Source organism: Rhinoraja longicauda, chromosome 9, assembly GCF_053455715.1.
Source record: "Rhinoraja longicauda isolate Sanriku21f chromosome 9, sRhiLon1.1, whole genome shotgun sequence".
In the NCBI taxonomy this organism is placed as follows: domain Eukaryota; kingdom Metazoa; phylum Chordata; class Chondrichthyes; order Rajiformes; family Arhynchobatidae; genus Rhinoraja; species Rhinoraja longicauda.
In genome coordinates, this window is record NC_135961.1 from 193,862 (window position 1) to 219,805 (window position 25,944).

Below are 25,944 nucleotides of genomic sequence, written 5' to 3' on the forward strand. Positions count from 1 at the left end.
AGTGTAAAAGCTCCAGCTCGGATTATTCCTGGGCATCCTGTTGTCAGCATGGAAGCGCGGTTTATGGCTGATCGTATCCTCTGATATCAGCAACTGGCCTCAAAGCTTTGAAGTGTTAAGAAGAAAATCTTGCCATATGGACTGTCCTTTGTTCCCAAGAAAGAAGAGGTCACGACGGACACGGAGGTCTCGAAAGACACATGAAGATTTATAGGGTATTGTAAACTTGCCATATAAGGCAGTGATGGAAAAATACTGGCACATGTATTTAGGGTATAAAAGGTGTGTAAATGTAAGCTTTCAGAAAGAGAGACTACACTAGCTTCCTGAGTGTTTCTAAACGCTCCGGTATCTAAGCTCACTCCCACCTGGGTGAGTAGAATAAAGAGGTTCAATGATTTTGGTTGTTCTGACTATTCTGTTAATAGTGCACGAACTACAACAATATAGCCTCACCAGACAAACCACCTTTTATGTCACTCTGACCACTGCCGTGACATCCTCCTTGACTAATAACTGCAGTCCTGCAAGATCAACAATAATCTTGTTGAGTTTATAGAAAAGACCCATTTATGTGCAAGTCCAAAGCTAGAAGACAAAAATAAATTGATCACCAATACCTAATGAAAAAAATATGCAGAAACCTCAATGTGAAACTTGTCACCAGTGCAGTGAGGAAAAAGGAGAGAAAAAAAGGATTTGCAGAATTAATTTGAACAAATGGCCGACTTCTATATAGCAAATGTTATAAAATAGTTAAAGCTGCACAACATCTATTCTCCTGCTATCCCCCCACACTTCTACCCCACACCCCAACCCCATGCAATACTTAAACACTTTTGACTGGGAAGCAAGATTAGAAATCAGAAGCTCTCTGCACAAACCAGACATTAGGTGGTGCAGCGGTAGAGTTGCTGCCTTCCAGCGCCGGAGACCCGGGTTCCATCCTGACTACGGGTGCTGTCTGTACGGAATTTGTACGTTCTCCTCGTGACCTGCGTGGGTTTTCGCCGAGGTCATCGGTTTTCTCCCACACTCCAAAGACGTACAGGTTTGTGGGTTAATTGGCTTGGTGTAAATATAAAAATTGTCCCTAGTGGGTGTAGGATAGTGTTAATGTGCTGGAATCGCTGGTTGGCATGGACGGTGGGCCGAAGGGCTTGCTTCCGCGCTGTATAAACTAAACTAAAATAACATAACATGAAATCACTTGCCTTTATCACCTCATGTGCCATTGCAGGTGTTATGTTGACACATCGTGTAAAACACTCCCTGGCTTCCACTGTTTTACCTTCACGAAGAAGCTGCTTCCCTTTCTGCAAGTTTGTTTGCCTATGCCTGTAATGCAGAAAGCCACCAGGCATAATTTTTCTAAACCACATGCATGGACAGCTGTGCAGTTAAATTACGTAAAAAGGATGAAAACATAGAAAATGATGACCATGAGCAAAACAGAAACCTACATTATATTTCATGGTTGGAAACAAAATCTGTAAACTAAAATTAAATTATGGTGTCTAATACTCCAGAAACTATTTAAACAAAGAATATCAGTTTATCCACAGTGCCTACAAGCATTTCAATGAAATATAATATTTGTACTAAAAGATGAAAAATAGCAGGTAGACACAAAATGCTGGAGTAACTCAGTGGGACAGGCAGCATCTCTGGAGAGAATGAATGGGTGACGTTTCGGGTCGAGACCCTTCATCAGATTGAAAAAGGGTCTCGACCGGAAACATCACCCATTCCTTATCTCCAGAGATGCTGCCTGTCCCGCTGAGTTACTTCAGCATTTTGTGTCTACCTTTAATTTAAACCAGCATCTGCAGTTCTTTCCGACACATGAAAAATAGCATCCATGTTTACATTTGAGAAACAGTTTGCGGACTGATAAACTACTACTGAGTTAAATTCTTTAGTGCTTCAAGCTATCTCTACTGAAATGCTTAAAAAGCAAAAATCTCTGGTGTTGTGGATCTTACAATTCAGATTGGATTAGATATATTACTTACAATCTTCGGGCCTTTTCCACCTCTGTTTTAGAAGGCAAAGTGCATCCATCGAAAACCAGGACTGGTTTAACGCCAAAAGATTCCAACATTTCAACAAATTTTAAACAATAACTAACATACCTGCAACAAAATAAATTTATATTTGAAAAAAAAGTTAAAATGTGCTTTCCAGAATGCAGTTATGTTATTTATTTCTGTTGAATCTTTGGGTGAAAGTATCAATTACTACTGTGATGCAAACTCACTGGTAACAGGAATCAAACCTCCTATTTATTGCACTAGGGACTAATTATTTTACAATAATATTTAGTGTGAACAAAGTGAAGTATTTTAGAGACACAATCGTACAGCATGTGGAAAGGGTCTTTCGGCCAACTGCATTCACACTGACTATCAACCACCCATTTACACCCTTCCGACCCACTAGACTTGAGAGTAAACAATAATGTCTCCAGGTAAAAGCAGGATAACCTCCAGGATAACTTCTCCTGAAAAAACAAACAATTAATGGAGGATAGCTACATGTCAGTAATGTCTATACAATCAATCTCAATTATTTACTGATCAAGCTTGATCTGAAGAAGGGTCTTGACCTAAAATGTCATCCATTCCTTCTCTCCAGAGAAAGTCCATTAACTTTGAAAGAAAAGTACCTCTCACATGTGGGGGGAACAAGTGCACCCAGACAAAAAAAACAAAGCAAATGTGCAAACGTCACACAGCACAAAGGGCAAGCGAGTCAAAAGGGACTTACTGGTCAGTCGGTTCTCCTTTTGCCAATTTATCAGCACATGCAAATGCGCCTTTGTGAAGCCAACAATACATATCCAATGCCACAGTCTGTCCTTTGTACTTCTTGATATGAATCGGTTCTGAAGCTTCCTTAACGAACTGCAGCAATCCTTGAATCCCCATTATTTGGTTTTACTCTTCTCAAAGGTTACCATGAATGTTCCAGGTTAAAATGGATAAGCTAATGGATAAGAAGGTAACAAAAGGTAAATGATCTATGATCACTTTTAATCAAAAAGATATAAAAGTACAATTGCAATAGGTGAAGCACAAATAAGCAATAAGCCTTCAAGTCTCTGATGGATAATGAAGGGGGAAAAAAAATCTAATAATTTATTGGTAACACAATGTAGACAAGAGTCAAGAATTGTCAAGAGTGTTTTATTGCCATACAGACCAAAACGGAAAAATGAAATTCTTACTTGCAGCAGCACAATAGATTTCTAAACTCACGAGATAATACAATAAACAATCAAAAAAAAGTTTAATAAATAAAACACATAACATAATGCAAAACAAAGCCTGGAGTCCCTCGTGCAACCAAGGCAGTTTGTAGTTTTGAGTTTAGTTGGAGTTTGTGATGTTCAGGAGTTGTTATTCAAGTGGTCCACTGCAGAGTGGAAAGCTAACAAGATTGCATCTATTGTGGTTGGAAAATTGTAGTGGTTGCAGGTTGTTGCTATGAAGTTGATATGATGATATAACCAACCTCTCAAAGCACTTCACCACCATTGATGTTAATGCCACCGTGCGGTCATTGAGGTAGTCAGTGAATTTGTGGGGCACATGACTCACTGTAAACAGTCTCAGTAACCTTTTACTCAGTGAACACTATTCAAAAGAGTAAACAAACTACAAAAACGACCCCAGGTAAGAGCAAGATAACCTCCAGGATAACTTTTCCAGAAAAAACAATTAATGAAGGATAGCTACATGTCAGTAATGTTTATACAATCAATCTCAATTATTTACTGATCAAGCTTGATCTGAAGAAGGGTCTCGACCTGAAACGTCACCCATTCCTTCTCTCCAGAGACTGCCTGTCCCGCTGAGTTACTCCAGCATTTTGAGTCTATCTTCGATCAAGCTTGATTGGCACAATAACAGCCCAACCATCTCCATACTACCCGACTCATCAGCAAAACACATTTAGTAGCAACATCTGCTCCTCACTGACCAACAGCACATGGGCACCTCAGGGCTGTGTGTCAGTTTTTTGGTCTGCTCTGTCTATATCTACATTAGTGTAACCAGACACAGTTCCTGCTAGGTGGGGGACCAGCATTCTGGCAGGCACGTTTGCCACTGCTACACGGGTAGTTTTACACTAAATGGGGGGGGGGGGTCAAATGGGATAGTCAAGGATCGAGTTAAAGGGAAAGAGAGTAAAGGGATAGTTAATGACCCCAGAATTAACGGGAAAGAAAGGTCACAAAGGGATAGGAGAGTATGGCCACGTGTAATAGGGATCGATGTGAAGGGTGAGATGAGTAAGGAATTATAAGTATTGTATATGAATGCGCGAAGTATAAGAAGTAAAGTCGATGAGCTTGAGGTGCAGTTAGAGGTTGATAGATATGACATTGTGGGGATTAGAGACGTGGCTGCAGGAGGATCGGGCCTGGGAACTTAATATTCAGGGTTATACATCCTATAGAAAGGACAGACAGGTGGGCAGAGGCGGTGGGGTAGCTCTGCTGGTGAGGGATGAAATTCAGTCCCTTGCGAGGGAAGACATAGGGACTGACAAGGTAGAGTCACTGTGGATTGAGTTGAGGAATTGTAAAGGCAAGAAGACACTAATTGGTGATCTACAGACCCCCAAATAGTAGCCAGGATGTAGGGTGTAAGTTGCAGCAGAAGTTAAAACTGGCATGTACCAAAGGTAATGCCACTGTGGTGATGGGGGATTTCAATATGCAGGTAGACTGGGAAAATCAGGTTGGTTCTGGACCCCAAGAAAGAGAGTTTGTAGAGTGCCTCCGAGATGGATTCTTAGAGCAGCTTGTAATGGAGCCTACCAGAGAAAAGGCAATTCTGGATTTAGTGTTGTCCAATGAACCAGATTTGATAAGAGAACTCGAGGTAAAGGAACCACTTGGAGGTAGTGATCATAATATGATTAGTTTTAATCTGCAATTTCAGAAGGAAAAGGTTAAATTGGAAGTGTCAGAACAAAGGGGACTATGAAGGCATGAGAGGAACCGGCCAAGGTAGACTGGAAAGGGATCCCAGCAGGAATGACGGTGGAACAGCAATGGCAGGAATTTCTGGGGATAATCCAGAAGACACGAGTGATAGTTCTACTCAATAACCAAAGTCTGTAGTCTCTTTTTTGCTCTGGTTTATTTTCACCCACATGTTTAGAACGTAATGTTGTATCCTTATTGTTTTGATGTGGTTATGCTTTTTTCTTAATTGTTAACTGTATATTTGTGTTGTCATTTGTGAGCGGAGCACCAAGGCACATTCCTTGTATTTGCATACTTGACCACTAAACTCATTCATTCATTCACTCATTCATTTAACTTGCAGATTAACCTTTTTGGAATCCCGCACCAGCACTCCCAAATCCCTTTGCACCTCTGATTTCTGGATTCTCTCTCCATTTAGAAAATAGTTTACACCTTTATTCCACTACCAAAATGTATGACTCCACATTTTGCTACACGAAATTCCATCTACCACTTCTCTGCCCACTCTCCCAACCTGTCTAAGTCCTTCTGCAGAGTCCCTGCTTTCTCTACACTACTTGCCCTTCCACCTATTTTCGTATCATCCGCAAACTTGGCCACAAAGCCTTCAATCCCATCATCCAAATCATTAATATATAAAGTGAAGAGTAGCGGCCGCAGCACCGAGCCCTGCGGAACTCCGCTAGTCACCGTCAACCAGAAAAAGCCACCTTTATTACCACACTCTGCCTTCTGCCATCCAGCCAACCCACTATCCATGCCAGTATCTGCCCTTTGATACTGGGGGCCCTCATCTTCTTTCGCAGCCTCACGTGTGGCACAAGGCTTTCTGAAAATCCAAGTAAACAACATCTGCTGACTCTCATTTGTCTGTCCTACTATTTACTTATTCAAAGAATTCCAGATAGTCTGTGGAAGGGTCTCGACCAGCTAGCCAAATGTTCAACCAGTCTGAAGATGTCTCGACTCACAAAACGTCACCTATTCCTTCTCTCCAGAGATGCTGTCTGTCTCGCTGAGTTACTCCAGCATTTTGTGTCTATCTTCGTTGTAAACCAGCATCTGCAGTTCCTACCTACACATTACCTTACTCTTGTCGAGATGCCAAGGCCGAAAGGAGACGCCGCAGCAGACGTCTAAACTACCGACGGACGTTTTTAACCTAGCCTTATTTTTGAGCCCAGCCTCCGATTCCTTCCACATTTATTCCATGATCCGCCATCCAACAGCGAAAGAAAATGTGTAGAGAAGGAAGGGAGAGCAGATGCTGCTTTATACCGAAGATAGACACAAAAAGCTGGAGTAACTTAGCGGTCACTGGAGTCTAGAGATGGGTTTCGACCCGAAACATCACTCTCCCCGCCACTCTCCCCGTCCCACTCTCCCCGCCACACTCTCTGCCACTCTCTCCATCACTCTCTCCATCACTCTCTCCGCCACTCTCCCCATCACTCTCTCCGCCACTCTCCCCATCACTCTCTCCCCGCCACTCTCTCCGCCACTCTCTCCGTCACTCTCTCCCCGCCACTCGCTCCGTTACTCTCTCCCCGCCACTCTCTCCCCGCCACTCTCTCCATCACTCTCTCCCCGCCACTCTCCATCACTCTCTCCATCACTCTCTCCGCCACTCTCCCCATCACTCTCTCCCCGCCACTCGCTCCGTCACTCTCTCCCCGCCACTCGCTCCGTTACTCTCTCCCCGCCACTCTCCATCACTCTCTCCATCACTCTCCCCGCCACTCGCTCCGTTACTCTCTCCCCGCCACACTCTCCATCACTCTCTCCGCCACTCGCTCCGTCACTCTCTCCCCGCCACTCGCTCCGTTACTCTCTCCCCGCCACTCTCTCCGTCACTCTCTCCCCGCCACACTCTCCGCCACTCTCTCCCCGCCATTCTCGCCCCGCCACTCTCTCCATCACTCTCTCCCCGCCACTCTCCCCGCCACTCTCTCCATCACTCTCTCCCCGCCATTCTCTCCATCACTCTCTCCCCGCCACTCTCTCCATCACTCTCTCCCCGCCACTCTCTCTCCCCCCGCCACTCTCTCTCCCCCCGCCACTCTCTCTCTCCCCGCCACTCTCTCTCTCCCCGCCACTCTCTCTCTCCCCGCCACTCTCTCTCTCCCCGCCACTCTCTCTCCCCCCGCCACTCTCTCTCCCCCCGTCACTCTCTCTCTCCCCGCCACTCTCTCTCCCCCCGTCACTCTCTCTCACCGCCACTCTCTCTCTCCCCGCCACTCTCCCCCCGCCACTCTCTCTCTCCCCGCCACTCTCTCTCCCCGCCACTCTCTCTCTCCCCGCCACTCTCTCTCTCCCCCCGTCACTCTCTCCCCGCCACTCTCTCTCCCCGCCACTCTCTCTCTCCCCGCCACTCTCTCTCTCTCCCCCGCCACTCTCTCTCCCCCCGTCACTCTCTCTCTCCCCCGTCACTCTCTCTCTCCCCCCGCCACTCTCTCTCTCCCCCCGTCACTCTCTCCCCGCCACTCTCTCTCCCCCCGCCACTCTCGCCCCCCGTCACTCTCTCTCTCCCCGCCACTCTCTCTCCCCGCCACTCTCTCTCTCCCCGCCACTCTCTCTCTCTCCCCGCCACTCTCTCTCTCTCCCCGCCACTCTCTCTCCCCCGCCACTCTCTCTCTCCCCCCGTCACTCTCTCTCTCCCCCCGCCACTCTCTCTCTCCCCCCGTCACTCTCTCTCTCTCCCCGCCACTCTCTCTCTCCCCCGCCACTCTCTCTCCCCCCGCCACTCTCTCTCTCCCCCCGTCACTCTCTCTCTCTCCCCGCCACTCTCTCTCTCCCCCCGTCACTCTCTCTCTCTCCCCGCCACTCTCTCTCCCCCCGCCACTCTCTCTCTCCCCGCCACTCTCTCTCACCGCCACTCTCTCTCTCCCCGCCACTCTCTCTCCCCCCGTCACTCTCTCTCCCCCGCCACTCTCTCTCTCCCCCCGTCACTCTCTCTCTCCCCCCGCCACTCTCTCTCTCCCCCCGTCACTCTCTCTCTCCCCCCGTCACTCTCTCTCTCCCCCGTCACTCTCTCTCCCCCCGCCACTCTCTCTCTCCCCCCGCCACTCTCTCTCTCCCCCCGTCACTCTCTCTCTCTCCCCGCCACTCTCTCTCTCCCCGCCACTCTCTCTCCCCCCGCCACTCTCTCTCCCCCCGCCACTCTCTCTCTCCCCCCGCCACTCTCTCTCTCCCCCGTCACTCTCTCTCCCCCCGTCACTCTCTCTCTCTCCCCCGTCACTCTCTCTCTCCCCCCGCCACTCTCTCTCTCCCCCCGTCACTCTCTCTCCCCCCGTCACTCTCTCTCCCCGTCACTCTCTCTCTCCCCCCGTCACTCTCTCTCTCCCCCCGCCACTCTCTCTCTCCCCCCGCCACTCTCTCTCTCCCCACGCCACTCTCTCTCTCCCCCCGTCACTCTCTCTCCCCCCGCCACTCTCTCTCTCCCCCCGTCTCTCTCTCCCCCGCCACTCTCTCTCTCTCTCTCCCCGCCACTCTCTCTCTCCCCGTCACTCTCTCTCTCCCCCCGTCACTCTCTCTCTCCCCCCGTCACTCTCTCTCTCCCCCGTCACTCTCTCTCTCCCCCCGTCACTCTCTCCCCCCGCCACTCTCTCTCTCCCCCCGCCACTCTCTCTCTCCCCCCGTCTCTCTCTCCCCCGCCACTCTCTCTCTCTCCCCGCCACTCTCTCTCTCTCCCCCCGCCACTCTCTCTCTCTCCCCGCCACTCTCTCTCTCCCCCCGTCACTCTCTCTCTCCCCCCGTCACTCTCTCTCTCCCCCCGTCTCTCTCTCTCTCTCCCCGCCACTCTCTCTCTCCCCCCGTCACTCTCTCTCCCCCCGTCACTCTCTCTCTCCCCGTCACTCTCTCTCTCTCCCCGCCACTCTCTCTCTCTCCCCCCGTCACTCTCTCTCTCTCCCCGCCACTCTCTCTCCCCCCGTCACTCTCTCTCTCCCCCCGCCACTCTCTCTCTCCCCCCGCCACTCTCTCTCTCCCCCCGTCACTCTCTCTCTCCCCCCGTCACTCTCTCTCCCCCCGCCACTCTCTCTCCCCCCGTCTCTCTCTCCCCCCGCCACTCTCTCTCTCTCCCCGCCACTCTCTCTCTCCCCGTCACTCTCTCTCTCCCCCCGTCACTCTCTCTCTCCCCCGTCACTCTCTCTCTCCCCCCGTCACTCTCTCCCCCCGCCACTCTCTCTCTCTCCCCGTCACTCTCTCTCTCTCCCCGCCACTCTCTCTCTCTCTCCCCGCCACTCTCTCTCTCCCCGTCACTCTCTCTCTCTCCCCGCCACTCTCTCTCTCCCCGCCACTCTCTCTCTCTCCCCCCGCCACTCTCTCTCTCCCCCCGTCACTCTCTCTCCCCCCGTCACTCTCTCTCTCCCCCCGTCTCTCTCTCCCCCGCCACTCTCTCTCTCTCCCCGCCACTCTCTCTCTCTCCCCGCCACTCTCTCTCCCCCGTCACTCTCTCTCTCCCCCCGTCACTCTCTCTCCCCCCGTCACTCTCTCTCTCCCCCCGTCTCTCTCTCCCTCTCCCCGCCACTCTCTCTCCCCGCCACTCTCTCTCTCTCCCCGCCACTCTCTCTCTCCCCCCGTCACACTCTCTCTCCCCCCGTCACTCTCTCTCCCCCCGTCACTCTCTCTCTCCCCGTCACTCTCTCTCTCTCCCCGCCACTCTCTCTCTCTCCCCGCCACTCTCTCTCTCTCCCCGTCACTCTCTCTCTCCCCCCGCCACTCTCTCTCTCTCCCCCCGTCACTCTCTCTCCCCCCGCCACTCTCTCTCTCCCCCCGTCACTCTCTCTCTCCCCCCGCCACTCTCTCTCTCTCCCCCCGTCACTCTCTCTCTCCCCCCGCCACTCTCTCTCTCTCCCCCCGTCACTCTCTCTCCCCGTCACTCTCTCTCTCCCCCCGCCACTCTCTCTCCCCCCCCGCCACTCTCTCTCTCCCCCCGCCACTCTCTCTCTCTCCCCGCCACTCTCTCTCTCCCCCCGCCACTCTCTCTCTCTCCCCGTCACTCTCTCTCTCCCCCCGCCACTCTCTCTCCCCCCCCGCCACTCTCTCTCTCTCCCCCCGTCACTCTCTCTCCCCGTCACTCTCTCTCCCCCCGTCACTCTCTCTCTCCCCCCGCCACTCTCTCTCTCCCCCCGCCACTCTCTCTCTCCCCCCGCCACTCTCTCTCTCCCCCCGCCACTCTCTCTCTCTCCCCCCGCCACTCTCTCTCCCCCCCCGCCACTCTCTCTCTCTCCCCCCGTCACTCTCTCTCTCCCTGACCCCCCGAGTTACAGCGGCTTTTTGTGTCTAACTTCAGTCGTTTTACACATGAACTCACCTCAGAACCGTGCAGAGGAGCGTTTAAACCCCTGGTCGACCGACATTTGGCGCCACTTTCCGGTGTGACTACTGAGCAAGGCAGATTCAGATTGGCTGAGAGCCTTCCCCCACCCCCCGCAGAGATTGGCCAGGGCGCGCTGAATGGGGGAGGGGTTGTGATGGTTGACAGGGCCTCGGCCTCGGCGCTGTAAGGTCTGCGGGAGGAGAGTCGCAGTGCTCTTGCGGTCGGGCAACAACGCGGCAAGAGCCGAGCCGAGCCGGGCCGGGCCGGGCCGAGGCCGCAGGGATGAGCAGCCTGCAGCGGCAGCACTTCGCCGCCAACAGCGGGGACTTCACCTTCGTCACGTCGGTCGACGGTGAAGGTAGGCCGCAAAGTTGTTGCTCCTGGCTCTGGCTGATTACTGCGCAAATACCTCATTAGTGGTCATCTCGCACCGGTCGGAGTGAGTGTGTGAGTGTGTGAGTGTGTGAGTGAGTGTGTGAGTGAGTGTGTGAGTGAGTGTGAGTGTGTGAGTGTGAGTGAGTGAGTGTGTGAGTGAGTGTGTGAGTGTGTGAGTGAGTGAGTGTGTGAGTGAGTGTGAGTGTGTGAGTGAGTGAGTGAGTGAGTGTGTGAGTGTGTGAGTGAGTGAGTGTGTGAGTGAGTGTGAGTGTGTGTGTGTGAGTGTGAGTGAGTGAGTGAGTGTGTGAGTGAGTGTGAGTGTGTGAGTGTGTGAGTGAGTGAGTGAGTGAGTGAGTGAGTGTGTGAGTGAGTGAGTGTGTGAGTGAGTGTGTGAGTGAGTGTGTGAGTGTGTGAGTGTGTGAGTGAGTAGTGTAGTGATTACATTTTGAAGTGGGCCTTTTTGACCAAGTTGAGGAGATCTAGTTGCTCAATCCCCTTTTTAAATGACTGAACATCGGGAGCAGCACATGTGTAACATATTCCATTCCCTTATCGTCCTTGGGTAAAGGGAATATTGGGAGCAAAGTTTATTGGAATTTAGTGAGTTGATGATGTATTCTGTCTTGTTTCATGGCAGTTGGTGCTCTGGGATGACAGAAGATTTGATGGTGTGATTTTGTGAATCTCCGTGTAAATTGCAATTAAGGCTCAGCCTGATTCTGTGGAGCGACTAGGGTATCCCATCCGACAGAAGTCAGCATATTATTCATGCTTGATTTGCGCTTGTAGTCATTACATACAAAGTGGGCTGCTCAGCGTTGTACCTTCTCCAGGGTGATCTAGTTGTTGTTGTTGAAAGGATCCTGTACGGCTCCACAATGCTGCTGGGGTTGGGGCGTGATGACGACCGCGGTGGGATCCGGTGGCAATCTGAGAGGGTGAGTAGATGTTTGTATAAGCGGTTATTTTGTTTAGTTTGGAGACCCAGCACAGAAACGGGCCCTTCGGCCCACTGCCTACACCGACCAGCGACCCCCACACACTCACACTATCCTAATAAGGACGATTTACACTTGCACTGATCAGCCAAAACATTATGATTAATGACAGGCGAATTGAATAACATAGAAACATAGAAAATAGGTGCAGGAGTAGGCCATTCGGCCCTTCGAGCCTGCACCGCCATTCAATATGATCATGGCTGATCATCCAACTCAGTATCCCGTACCTGCCTTCTCTCCATACCCCCTGATCCCTTTAGCAAAAAGGGCCACATCTAACTCCCTCTTAAATATAGCCAATGAACTGGCCTCAACTACCTTCTGTGGCAGAGAATTCCACAGACTCACCACTCTCTGTGTAAAGAAATGTTTTCTCATCTCGGTCCTAAAAGACTTCCCCCTTATCCTTAAGCTGTGACCCCTGGTTCTGGACTCCCCCAACATCGGGAACAATCTTCCCGCATCTAGCCTCTCCAACCCCTTAAGAATTTTATATGTTTCTATAAGATCCCCCTCAGTCTTCTAAATTCCAGCGAGTACAAGCCCAGTCTATCCAGTCTTTCCTCATATGTAAGTCCCGCCATCCCAGGGATCAATCTGGTGAACCTGCTCTGTACTCCCTCTAAGGCAAGAACGTCTTTCCTCAGGTTAGGAGACCAAAACTGCACACAATACTCCAGGTGCGGTCTCACCAAGGCCCTGTACAACTGCAGCAGAACCTCCCTGCTCCTAAACTCAAATCCTCTTGCTATGAATGCCAACATACCATTCGCTTTCTTCACTGCCTGCTGCACCTGCATGCTTGCTTTCAATGACTGGTGCACCATGACACCCAGGTCACGTTGCATCTCCCCTTCTCCCAATCGGTCACCATTCAGGTAATACTCTGCTTTCCTGTTCTTGCCGCCAAAGTAGATAACCTCACATTTATCCACATTATATTGCATCTGCCATGCATTTGCCCACTCGCCTAATCTATCCAAGTCACTCTGCAGCCTTGTTACAATTAGCTTGTTACAATGGCACCTGTCAAAGGGTAGGATATATTAGGCAGCAAGTGAACAGTCAGTTCTTGAAGTTGATTTGTTGGATGCAGGAGAAATGGGCAGGAGTAAAGACCTGAGTGACTTTGACAAGGACCAAATTGTTATGGCCAGACGACTGGGTCAGAGCATCTCTGAAATGGCAAGGCTTGTGGTGCTTCCAGTCAGCAGTGGTGAGTACCTACCGACAGTGTTTATTCACAAAATGCTGGAGTAACTCAGCAGGTCAGGCAGCATTTCCGGAGAGAAGGAATGGGTGACGTTTCAGGTCGAGACCCTTCTTCAGACTGATGTCAGGAAGGAAGGATATAGGTGGAGACAGGAAGATAGAAGGAGATCTGGGAAGGGGGAGGGGAAGGGAGGGACAGAGGAACTATCTAAAGTTGGAGAAGTCGATGTTCATACCACTGGGCTGCAAGCTGCCCGGGCGAAATATGAAGTGCTGTTCCTCCAATTTCCGGTGGGCCTCACTATGGCTCTGGAGGAGGCCCATGACAGAAAGGTCAGACTGGGAATGGGAGGGGGAGTTGAAGTGCTCGGCCACCGGGAGACCAGTGGTTCGAGGAGGGACAAACCACAAACGGTGACAGGGTGTTGGGCGCGCAAGGCTCATCGATGCGCGAGGGCAACGAATGCTATCCCGTCTGGTCCGAACCGACAGAAGGTCTACTGTGGCACAAGTCAGAGAAAATTTTCATGGTGATCACGAGAGGAATGTGTCACAATACACAGTGCATCGCACCCTGCTGCGTATGGGGCTGCACACGGAGGACCAACAGCATATTAGGCAGGTGGTCATAATGATTTGGCTCATCAGGTCATAATATTTTGGCTGATTGGTGTATACCGAAGCCAATTAACCTACAAACCTGCATGTTTTTGGAGTGTGGGAGGAAACCGGAGCACCCGGAGAAAACCCACGCAGACCACGGGGAGATCGTGCAAACTCCGCATAGACAGCGCCCATGGTCTGGATCAAACCCAGGTCTCCGGCGCCACCCATTACGTTTCTGCATTATGAAAGTGTAGACGTGAAAAATGGTGGTAATGCCTAATGGGTCTGGCTACATTTGTAGAGAAAGAAAATCAATACATGGCCATGGTCCCTCAGTTAAGCCCTTTTCCCCATGGAGTGGGGCGTCCATAACGCCTGTACCCGCCCAGATATGCCTAGATGTTTAACTTGTAAGTCGTAGCTCTGCTCGGTAAGAAACAAACCAAGCTAATTTGAGGCTCAATTTGCAATCTTAGGCAGAATAGTCTGTAGCATCATGTCTCCTGGGCAGAATAGTCAGAATCAGAATAACCTTTATTGTCATCCAAAAAAACAAGTCTTTTGGACGAAATTCCGTTACCCACAGTCCAACAATAAGAGCAATAAAAATAAGCAATAATACACACAATCACAAACCAACACAAAACAAAAAAAAGAAACATCCATCACAGTGAGTCTCCTCCAGTCACCTCCTCACTGTGATGGAAGGCCAGAATGTCTTCTCTTCCCTGCCGTCTTCTCCCGCGGACAGGCTGTTGAAGTTGCCACGTTCCAGGCTGCGCCGGACGGTGTAAGGTCCGCAGCGGGTCGACCCAAGCCCCGCGATTCGGGGCGGGCGAAGACACTGCTGCTGCATGTCGGGGCGGTCGTGGCTCCCGACATTGAAGCCCCCACCGGGCAGAGAAAAATCCTGCGGCCTATTTCAGGCCGCGCCGGACGGTGAAAGGGGGCCGACCGAAGCCCCGCAATTCGGGGTGGGCGAAGCCGCTGCCGGAGCTCCCGATGTCAGCCCCCACCCAGGGGCCTGCGAGCTTCCGATATCCTAATCTGGCACTAATTTGAAAATGACAAAGGTGTTTGTTTGATTAAAGTGCTATGTAATACATTTGCAATTAAGATTGGAGTCCTTGAATTCATAGTTGTAACAACATTGACAGAAAGTGAACTAAATAAAAGCATTTGTGGGGTTGGGGGCTTGCAAAAAGTATTCTTTTGACTGGGTGAAGAGCAATTGGAAGTTCTTTGGTGATCAAAATAAGGACCACTGATTTTTGTGATAGATGCTGATGATTTGATCTTAGAGGTTCAGGTCACAATTTCCGAATGTGTAGGTGAAACGTGTAAAAGGGTCCTGGCTGAAAATGCCATCTCTCTATTTCCCTCTATGAATGTGTAAATTGTTTTATGCTTAAGTTTAAAGCATCTGCAGTCTCTTGTGTCTCATTTAAAGTAAAGCACATGGGTTCCTGGACTCTATAAATAGAAGTATATAGTGCAAAAGGAAGGATTGTGACTGGTTTAGCCACAGTTGGAGTATTTACTTCCGGAAAGATACAACTGTGCAGCAGAGAGCTACCAAAATGATTCCATGGATAGACTGGAAAAGTTGAGGTTGTTCTCCTTGGCACCAAGGAGGCCCCAAGAAGATCTAATACTTTCTAAATTGTGAAGAGTCTGGACAAAATAGATACCAGGAAACTGTTCTTGATGGTGGTGGAACCAAAAACTAGGGTATTAAATGTGAAAGTAATCAAAGAAACCAAAGTGACATGAGGAAATATCATGTTATCTATTGAGTTGTTGAAGTCTATTGTACAGTATTTATTAATGAATGAAGATGCAATTGTATTTTAAAAAGAACTGGATAGAAAGTAATGACATAGCTATGGGTAGAGTAGTGGCACAGGGCAGGACGGTGGCACAGGGCAGGATGGTGGCACAGGGCAGGACGGTGGCACAGGGCAGCACAGTGGCACAGCGGTGAAGTTGCTGCTTTACCACTCCAAAGTACCGGGTTCGATCCTGACCATGGGTGTTGTATGTATGGAGTTTGTACATTCTTTTTGTGACCGCATGAGTTTCTAGGTGCTGTGGTTTCCTCCCACATTCTAAAGACATGCTGGTTTTTAAGTGAACTGGCTTCTGTAAATTGTCGCCAATGTGTCGAATTGAACTAGTGTATGGGTGATTGCTGGTTGGTGTGGACTCAGTGGGCCGATGGGGCCTGCTTCCATCCTGTGTCACTAAACCTGCGGAATGAGGTGGGTTGCTCTAGGAGCCAGAAAAGACTTGGTGGCATCCTCCTGTAACCATTCTAATTCTGCATAGTTATTCCCAAACCCTTTATTGAAAGAGTGATTGTTGTCATACTGTTATTTGGAGCTGTTGCTTTTTTTGCACCATAATGTGACCACAGTTCAAAAGATTAATTAATTCCCAAGTCCTGTGCGGTCAACATATTTCTTCTGCTGCTTTATTATGCGTAATGCTTTTTATTTGTTAAAAACATCCCAAATTACTCATGCTGAAGTATTAACTGCCACTGGCAATTATATCTCTTGCATTATTGTAGTGTTACCATTGTACAGTAGGCACCTCATTGAAAAATAAGGTTCTAATAAGATGAGTAATTTTTTAGCTTTAAAGGGGGTAGGTAGGTAAGATTGGAGAGTGAAATAAACAATAGACAATAGGTGCAGGAGGAGGCCATTCGGCCCTTCGAGCCAACACCACCATTCAATGTGATCATGGCTGATCATTCTCAATCAGTACCCCGTTCCTGCCTTCTCCCCATACCCCCTATCCTTAAGAGTTCAATCTAGCTCTCTCTTGAATGCACTCAGACTTGGCCTCCACTGCCTTCTGAGGCAGTGAATTCCACAGATTTACTGAAAAAGTTTTTCCTCATCTCCGTTCTAAATGGCCTACCGCTTATTCTTAAACTGTGGCCCCTGGTTCTGGACTCCCCTAACATTGGGAACATGTTTCCTGCCTCTAACGTGTCCAACCCCTTAATAATCTTATATGTTTTGATAAGATCCCCTCTCATCCTTCTAAATTCCAATGTATACAAGCCTAGCCGTTCCAGTCTTTCAACATACGACAGTCCCGCCATTCTGGGAATTAACCTAGTAAACCTACGCTGCACGCCCTCAATAGCAAGAAATGCAAAGATTTGTATGAAAAGTTCAGGTTGTAGCATCGAGATTGTTGAACATTTGTGTAGAAAGGAACTGCAGGTGCTGGTTTATACCAAAGATGGACACAAAAAGCTGGAGTAACTCAGCGGGACAGGCAGCATCTTTGGAGAGAAGGAATGCGTGATGTTTCGGGTCGAGACCCTTCTTCAGACTGGTTGAACATTTGGTTGGCTGTGATTAGGCAAAGGATGTGAGGGAGGCCAAAGATGAAAATGATTGAGGCCACAAGATGGTGTGAATACAGAGAAATATTGACAAGATTGGAAATTTTAATTTAAATAATTAGAGTCATAGAGCGATACAGTGTGGAAACAGGCCCTTCGGCCCAACTTGCCCACACCGGCCAACAATGTCCCAGCTACACTAGTCCATATCCCTCCAAACCTGTTCTATCCATGTACCTATCCAGTTGTTTCTTAAACGATGGGATAGTCCCAGCCTCAACTACCTCCTCTGGCAGCTTGTTCCATACACCCATCACCCTTTGTGTGAAAAAGTTACCCCTCGGATTCCTATTAAATCTTTTCCCATTCACTTTGAACCTATGTCCTCGATTCCCCTACCTGGGCAAAAGACTGTGCATCTACCTCTCATGATTTGATCCTAGATGTACTAGTGGACAGAGGTCCTAGGGTAACGGAGGAACTGAAGGAAATTCACATTAGGCAGGAAATGGTGTTGGGTAGACTGATGGGACTGAAGGCTGATAAATCCCCAGCTCCTGATAGTCTGCATCCCAGGGTGCTTAAGGAAGAGGCTCTAGAAATCATGGACGTAATGGTAATCATCTTCCAATGTTCTATAGATTCAGGATCAGTACCTGTGGATTGGAGGGTAGCTAATGTTATCCCACTTTTTAAGAAAGGAGGGAGAGAGAAAACGGGAAATTATAGACCAGTTAGCCTGACATCAGTGGTGGGGAAGATGCTGGAGTCAATTATAAAAGAAGAAATTGTGGAACACTTGGATAGTAGTAACAGGATCGTTCCGAGTCAGCATGGATTTACGAAGGGGAAATCATGCTTGACTAATCTTCTGGAATTTTTTGAGGATGTAACTAGGAAAATGGACACGGGAGAGCCAATGGATGTAGTGTACCTGGAGTTTCAGAAAGCCTTTGATAAGGTCCCACATAGGAGATTAGTGGGCAAGATTAGAGCACATGGTATTGGGGGTAGGGTGCTGACATGGATAGAACATTGATTGGCAGACAGGAAACAAAGTGTAGGGATTAACGGGTCCCTTTCAGAATAGCAGGCAGTGACTAGTGGGGTACCTACCGCAAGGCTCGGTGCTGGGACCGCAGCTATTTACAATATACATTAATGACTTGGATGAAGGGATTAAAAGTAACATTAGCAAATTTGCAGATGATACAAAGCTGAATGCCAATGTGAACTGTGAGGAGGATGCTATGAGGATGCATGGTGACTTAGACAGGTTGTGTGAGTGGGCAGATGCATGGCAGATGCAGTTTAATGTGGATAAATGTGAGGTTATCCTCTTTGGCGGAAAGAACAGGAAGGCAGATTATTATCTGAATGGTGTCAAGTTAGGAAATGGGGAAGTACAAAGAGATCTGGGTGTCCTTGTTCATCAGTTACTTAAAGTTAGCATGCAGGTACAGCAGGCAGTGAAGAAAGCTAATGGCATGTTGGCCTTTATGACAAGAGGAGTTGAGTATAAAAGCAAAGAGGTCCTTCTGCAGTTGTACAGGGCCTTAGTGAGACTGCACCTGGAGTATTGTGTGCAGTTTTGGTCTCCAAATTTGAGGAAGGACATTCTTGCTATTGAGGGCGTGCAGCGTAGGTTTACTAGGTTAATTCCAGGAATGGCGGGACTGTCGTTGTTGAAAGACTGGAGCGACTGGGCTTGTATACACTGATATTTAGAAGGATGAGAGGGGATCTTATTGAAACATATAAGATTATTAAGGGATTGGACACGTTAGAGGCAGGAAACATGTTCCCAATGTTGGGGGAGTCCAGAACCGGGGCCACAGTTTTAGAGTAAGGGGTAGGCCATTTAGAACGGCGTTGAGGAAAAACTTTTTCACTCAGAGTTGTAAATCTGTGGAATTTATCTGCCTCAGAAGCCAGTGGAGGCCAATTCTCTGGATGCTTTCAAGAGAGAGCTAGATAGAACTCTTAATGATAGCGGAGTCAGGGGGTATGGGGAGAAGGCAGGAACGGGGTACTGATTGTGAATGATCAGCCATGATCACATTAAATAGCGGTGTTGGCTCGAAGGGCCGAATGGCCTACTCCTGCATCTATTGTCTAATAATAATATATTCCTTTATTCGTCCCACACTGGGGATATTTACAGTGTTACAACAGCAAAGCAAGAGATCATTCATTATAAATAAAAGATACATAAATTGTCATCAGTTTTATGTGTGTTCTTAGCTGTTATTGTTGACTCGTCTGCTGGGAGCAGTGCTGGTTGTGAAGTCTCACAGCAGCGGGAAGGATGGACCTCCTATATCTCTCCTTCCCGCACTGACTGTCAATGAAGGAGCTACTCAGTGCAGTGACAGTGTCCTGCATGGGGTGGGAGTCGTTGTCCAGTAGCGATGTTAGCTTTGCCATCATCCTCCTCTCTCCCACCACCTGCACTGAGTCGAGGGGGCAACCCAGGGCAGAGCTGGCCTTCCTGACCAGCTTGTCGAGTCTCTTCCCTTCTGCCGCTGAGATGCTGCTGCTCCAGCAGACCACTCCATAGAAAATGGCCGATGCAACCACCGTGTTGTAGAAGGTCCTTAGGAGTGCCCCCTGCACTCCAAAGGACCTGAGTCTCCTTAGCCGATAAAGTCTGCTCTAGCCCTTTCTGTATAGCGTATCGGTGTTTTCAGTCCAGTCCAGTTTATTGTTGAGGTAGACACCCAGGTACTTATAAGAATCCACCCTCTCGATGTCCATTCCCTGGATGTTCACCGGTGTCGGGGGAACCACCATCTCCCTGATTTTCCCCGCGTTGATCCGGAGGCAGTTCCGCTGGCACCAGTTCACAAAGTCCTTGATCAGTTCTCTGTACGCCCTGTCATCGTTTCCCCGTGATGAGGCCGACGATGGCAGAATCATCAGAGTACTTCTGTAGATAGGAATCTGCAGAGCTGTGCCAGAAGTCCGCAGTGTACAGGGTGAAGAAGAATGGAGCTAGCACTGTTCCCTGCGGAACCCCAGTGCTGCAGACCACCCTGTCCGAGACCAGGTCCTTTGTCCTCGCATACTGTGGTCGGTTGGTGAGGTAGTCCAAAATCCAGGATGTGAGGTGGTGATCCACTCCTGTACGCTCCAGCTTGCCCCCCAGCTGGATGGTGTTGAATGCACTGGAGAAATCAAAGAACATGATTCTCACAGTGCTATCCGGCCTCTCCAGGTGTGAAAGAGCTCTGTGCCGCAGGTAGATGATGGCGTCCTCCACCCCGATGCGAGTCTGGTAGGCAACTGCAGCGGATCCATTGATGGTCTCACCAGGGGGCGGAGATGGGCAAGGACCAGATGCTCCAGTGTCTTCATCAGGTGTGATGTCAGTGCCACCGGCCTGTAGCTGTTGAGTTCCTTCGGGTGCGGCGTCTTTGGTACCGGTACCACGCAGGATGTTTTCCACAGCTGTGGAACTCTCCACAGTTTCAGGCTCAGATTGAAGATGTGCTCCACTATTCCGCACAGCTGGTCTGCACAGGACTTGAGGAGCCTCGAGCTGATGCCATCCGGACCAGCCACGTTCCTCGCATTGATCTTCCTGAGCTCATTTCTCACCTGGTCTGTGGAGAAAGACAGATTGGAGCACAGGGGCTGGGAGCTCAAGGGTGTGAGAGGAGGAGGTGATGTGGGGGGAGGAGGTGGGGGTGGTGGGGTTGGGGCAGAAGAAGCAGAAGCAGTGGGTGGTGACTGTGACCCAAGTGCTGTGGGAGGGGAGGTGGGGCAGTGTACTGGACGTGCAAACAAGGGGGACTGCAGCAGGGGTGACTGGACTGGAGGGGTAGGTGACTGATCAAACTTGTTGAAGAAAAGGTTCAGATCGTTCACCCACTTCTGGTCCCTCACGGCCCGGGAGTCCGGTTCCTTGTACCTAGAGATGGTTTTGAGGCCTCTCCAGACTCCACTAATGTTGTTCCTCTGCAGCTGGTCCTCCATCTTCCTGTAGCTGTTCTTCCCCTCTCTGATCTTCCTCCTCAGCTCCTTTTGCACCGCCTTCAGCTCCTCCTTATTTCCCAACTGTCTATTGATTTTGTATACCTCTATAAGATCTCCCCTCATCCTCCTGCACTCCATGGAATAGAGACCCAGCCTACTCAACCTCTCCCTGTAGCTCACATCCTCTAGTCCTGGCAACATCCTTATAAATCTTTTCTAAAGCCTTTCAAGCTTGTCAATATCTTTCCTATAACATGGTGCCCAGAACTGAACACAATATTCTAAATGCGGTCTCACCAACGTAGAGTTGCTGCTTTACAGCTAATGCAGCGCCGGAGACTCGGGTTCGATCCTGACTACGGGTGCTGTACTGTAAGGAGTTTGTACGTTCTCCCCATGACCTGCGTGGGTTTTCTCCGAGATCTTCGGTTTCCTCCCACATTCCAAAGACGTACAGGTATGTAGGTTAATTGACTGGGTAAATGTAAAAAATTGTCCCTAGTGTGTGTAGGATAGTGTTAATAATGTTAGTGTGCGGGGATCGCTGGGCGGCGCGGACTTGGTGGGCCGAAAAGGCCTGTTTCCGCGCTGTATATATATGATGATATATGATATGATATGATGAATGACCTCCCACCTTTCTGTCATGGGCCTCTTCCAGTGTCATAGTGAGGCCCACCGCAAATTGAAGGAGCAGCACCTCATATTTTGCTTGGGCAGCTTACAGCCCAGTGGTATGAACATTGACTTCTCGACTTTAGATAGCTCCTCTGTCCCTCTCTTCCCCTCCCCCTACCCGTTCTCCCCCTGTCTTCCTGTCTCCACCTATATCCTTTCTTTATCCCGCCCCCTGACATCAGTCTGAAGAAGGGTCTTGACCCGAAACGTCACCCATTCCTTCTCTCCTGAGATGATGCCTGACCCGCTGAGTTACTCCAGCATTTTGTGATACCTTCGATTTATACCAGCATCTGCAGTTATTTTCCTACACTCCTTCCCAACTTTGATACTCAATACTCTGACTGATCAAGGCCAAAGTGCCAAAAGCCTTTTTGACCACCTTATCTACCCTGTGATTCGGCCTTCAAGGAACCATGCACCTGTCCTACCCAGAGACCTACCATTCACTGTGTAGGCCCTGCCAATGTTAGACTTTCCAGAATGCAACACCTCACAGTTCTCTGTATTAAATTCCATCAACCTTGCCCTGTATCTTCTCATCCAAATCATTGATGTAGATGACAAACAGTAACGGGCCCAGCACCGAACCCTGAGACGCAGGCCTCCAGTCTGAGAAGCAACCTTCCTTCCATGGAGCCAATTTGCTATCCATTCAGCTATCTCTCCTTGGATCCCATGAGATATAACCTTCCAGAGCAGCCTACCATGCGGAACCTTGTCGAACGCCTTACTGAAGTCCATGTACACAACATCTACAGCTCTGCCTTCATCAACCTTTTTGGTCATGTCTTCAAAAAACTCAATCAGATTTGTGAGACAGGATCTCCCACACACAAAACCATGCTGACTATCCCTAATCAGCCCTTGCCCATCCAAATGCCTGTATATCTTATCCAGTAACTTACCAACTACAGATGTTAAGCACACAGGCTTATAGTTCCCAGCATTTTCCCTGCAGCCCTTCTTGAAAAGAGGTACAACATTTGCCATCCTCCAGTCTTCCGGCACCTCTGCTGTATTTAAGGACGACTCCCAAAATTTCAACCAGGGCTCCTGCAATTTTCTCTCTAGTTTCCCACAATGTCCTTGGATATATCTGATCAGGCGCTGGAGATTTGTCTACCTTCAAACACGACAGTACCTTCAGTACTTCTTCGATGGTAACCCTGACTGCTCTCAAGACACTTCCAGTGACTGCTCCAATTTCCAATCTTCCGTTTTCTCCCACATGCCAAAGACGTACAGGATTGTAGATTAATTGGCTTGGTATAAGTGTAAATTGTGCCTAGTGTGTGTAGGATAGTGTTAATGTGGGCATCGCTGGTTGGTGCGGACTCTGTGGGCCGAAGGGCCTGTTTACGTATTGTATCTAAACTAAACGAAACACTGGATTTATTTGTATTTAGAAAGGCATGATTAAGCATGTACCTCGGAAATCACATCCTTTGAATTTGATTGAGATTTTGAAGAGGTGTCCAAGATGCTCTGCCCTCATCAACTTTCCTCATCACTTCAAAATAAACTTGCACCATTTGTGCAGTCAGTAAATAAAGTGTGTGAAATGTATATCAATGCCATAACTTTTTAAAAGAATTATAACAGTCTTGACATCTTAAGTTTTAATTTGTTTGCAGAGCTCACTGGTTCAATAGACTCTCCAGATGTTATACTTAACGTGGAAAATGACCATACGAAAGATTCATCAGCATCTGCATTTCTCAGGAAAAGGGGATATGGATGGCTTCTGGAAGTGGAGGAAGAAGATTCCGAGGACACAAAACCTCTCTTGTATGTCTATCCTTAGATTTTAGTTTGTGCATGTTTGACATAATCACTATTTTAGGAAGTGAATATTTAAGTAGACATTAAGATGGCTGCCTTAATAGGAAACTCTTCATTAAATTGCATGAATTGTATTGTATTGTTCACCATAAACCTGTTAGGAACAGAATAATACAGATGATGGACTTCTCAAATAAGACACAATGCAACATATGAACTTCTCCCAATACTCCAAATGTGGCCTAACCTATGTTTTATAGAGCTAAATGTTCTTTTTGGAACTGTCTTGTTACTTACTGACTCATACTTAATGACTCGACCAAATGATGGTAAACATAATATATGCCTAAAAAAGACACTGCTGGAGTTGGTTGGGCAGCATCTCTGGAGAACATGGACAGGTGATGATTCAGGTGGGGAACCTTCTTTCTGTGTGTGTTGCAGGGGGAGCGGCAAAGAAAGCTGCAAGAGGAGTGACGTGACAACATGGCCAGTAATAGCTGAACACGAGCGTGGGGGGGGATTTTTGATGGGCAACTTGTTTGACAGCAGCCAGAGCTGAAAAGACAGGTGTCCCTAATATGGCCTCAACCAAGGGGAAACTCAAGCATAGGCTCGCCGACTGTTTTGGCCGACAAGTGCTCAGTCTGCCAAGACCCACTGGATCTCGCAGTTGCTGCTTATTTTTGCTGCCCTTCCCATTCCCATACTGACCTTTCCTGTCCTGAGCTGCCTCCATTGCCTGCGTGAGACCACATGCAGACTAGAGGAACAACTCGTCATATTCCACTTCTGTAGCTTTCAACCCAATGGCATGAGCATTCAATTCTCCTGTGGTAGGTGACTAACCCATAAACAGCCCCCAAACCCTTGCGCCCTCTCCTTTTTCCCCCCACAAGGATTCTACATCTTCTGATCCTATGTTACCCCTTGCTAAGGACTGAATTTCATTTCTTAGCAGCAGAGCTATCTCCCCCCCCCCCCCCCCCCCCCTCTGCTCACCTGTCTGTCTTTTCGATAGGATGTATAATCTTGGATATTCTGCACCCAGATCCAATCCTCTTTCAGCCACATCTCCATGATGCCCACAATGTCATACCTATCTTTCTGCACATCCACTTTGTTCCGTATACTACGTGCATTCAAATATAACCTCTAGTTCAGTATTCACCTACCCTCTTTTCACATTGGTCCCCATTTTGCCTGACCTTAGACTCTTATCCCTTCTTAAACATTTTGTCCCACTCCGTTCGGGACTGGCGGGACTGTCATATGAGGAAAGATTGAAAAGACTATGCTTGTATTCACTGGAGTTTAGAAGGATGAGAGGGGATCTTAAAGAGACATATAAAATTATAAAAGGACTGGACAAGCTAGATGCAGGAAAAATGTTCCTAATGTTGGGGGAGTCCAGAACCAGGGGCCACATTCTTAGAATAAAGGGGAGACCATTTAAAACTGAGGTGAAAAGGAAGTTTTTTATGAATTTTGTGAATTTGTGGAATTCTCTCCCACAGAGGGCAGTGGAGGCCAAATCACTGGATGAATTTAAGAGAGAGTTAGATAGAGCTCTGGGGGCTGGTGGAATCAAGGGATATGGGGAGAAGTTGGGCACAGGTTACTGATTGTGGATGATCAGCCATGATCACAATGAATGGCGGTGCTGGCTTGAAGGGCTGAATGGCCTCCTCCTGCACCTATTTTCTATGTTTCTATTTTCGCTGAAGACTTCAAGAATGATTCCTGCCCTCTCCTTCCCTTTAATTCCACCCAATTTATCGACCCCACACCCCCCACTATTTAGCCTAAAGCCCTATCTATGGCCCTGGTTATACAGTTTGCCAGGGCCCTGGTCCCAGCCGGGTTCGAGTGGAGTCCATCCCGTCAGAACAACTGCCTCCTTCCCAATACTGATGCCATTGCCCCACAAATTCAAACCCACTTCTCCAACACCAATCTTTGAGCCACTCGTTCAACCCTAATCTTCTCGACCCTATGCCAATTTGTTCCTGGCTCAGATAGCAATTCAGAGATTACCTTCTTGATTCTGTTTTTTCAATTTAGTCCCGAGTGGCTCAAATTCCCTCAGCAGAACCTCTTTCCTTGTTTTACCTACGTCATTGGTACCCACATGGGCCACGATGACTGGATCTTTCCACTCCCACTCCTTTCCTCTGCAGGTCAGATGAGACGTCCTGAGCCCAGGCACCAGGCAGGCAACACCGCCCTCGGGACTCTTGATCATCGTCAAAGAGAACAGTGTCTGTTCCCCTGACGATACTATCCCCAATGACAACTCTGTGCCTCTTCCCTCTCTGCTCTTGAATAGTCCCCTGAACCATGGTCCCCATGTCAGGTTGCTCAACCTTCCAACAGCCCCTACACTCGTCTGCACAGGGAGCAAGAATATCAGACCTGCCTGAGAAGCTCAAGGGCTGAGGCTCCTGCAACACTGCCTTTACCTCTATTCCCCTACCTGTCTCACTAGCAGCCACACCCTCCTCCTGACCACAGCCAAGTTGCAAGCAATTACTCTAATAGTTGTGATTGCTTGCAGAAACACAGCTTCTAGGTAATTCTCCCCGTCCCTGATGTGCCGCGGTGTTTGAGGCTCAGACTCCAG

At 48.8% G+C, this 25,944-nt stretch overlaps 2 protein-coding genes across 2 annotated transcripts in view; one reads left to right on the plus strand and one right to left on the minus strand.

The window, feature by feature from the left end:
* Positions 1 to 10,426, minus strand: part of exo1 (exonuclease 1) — a 67,819-nt gene extending 57,393 nt beyond the window's left edge. The window contains 4 exon segments of the mRNA XM_078404649.1: positions 1,215 to 1,338; positions 2,016 to 2,135; positions 2,770 to 2,988; positions 10,317 to 10,426. Coding sequence (XP_078260775.1) covers positions 1,215 to 1,338; positions 2,016 to 2,135; positions 2,770 to 2,930 — 405 coding nt within the window. The 5' untranslated portion in view covers positions 2,931 to 2,988; positions 10,317 to 10,426.
* Positions 10,427 to 10,490: 64 nt separating this feature from the next.
* The window catches only part of yipf4 (Yip1 domain family, member 4), a 37,045-nt gene continuing 21,591 nt past the window's right edge, over positions 10,491 to 25,944 (plus strand). Inside the window, exons 1-2 of the mRNA XM_078404648.1 lie at positions 10,491 to 10,680; positions 23,174 to 23,327. Of these exons, the coding sequence (XP_078260774.1) occupies positions 10,605 to 10,680; positions 23,174 to 23,327 (230 nt within the window). The 5' untranslated portion in view covers positions 10,491 to 10,604. The remainder of the gene's footprint in view (positions 10,681 to 23,173; positions 23,328 to 25,944) is intronic.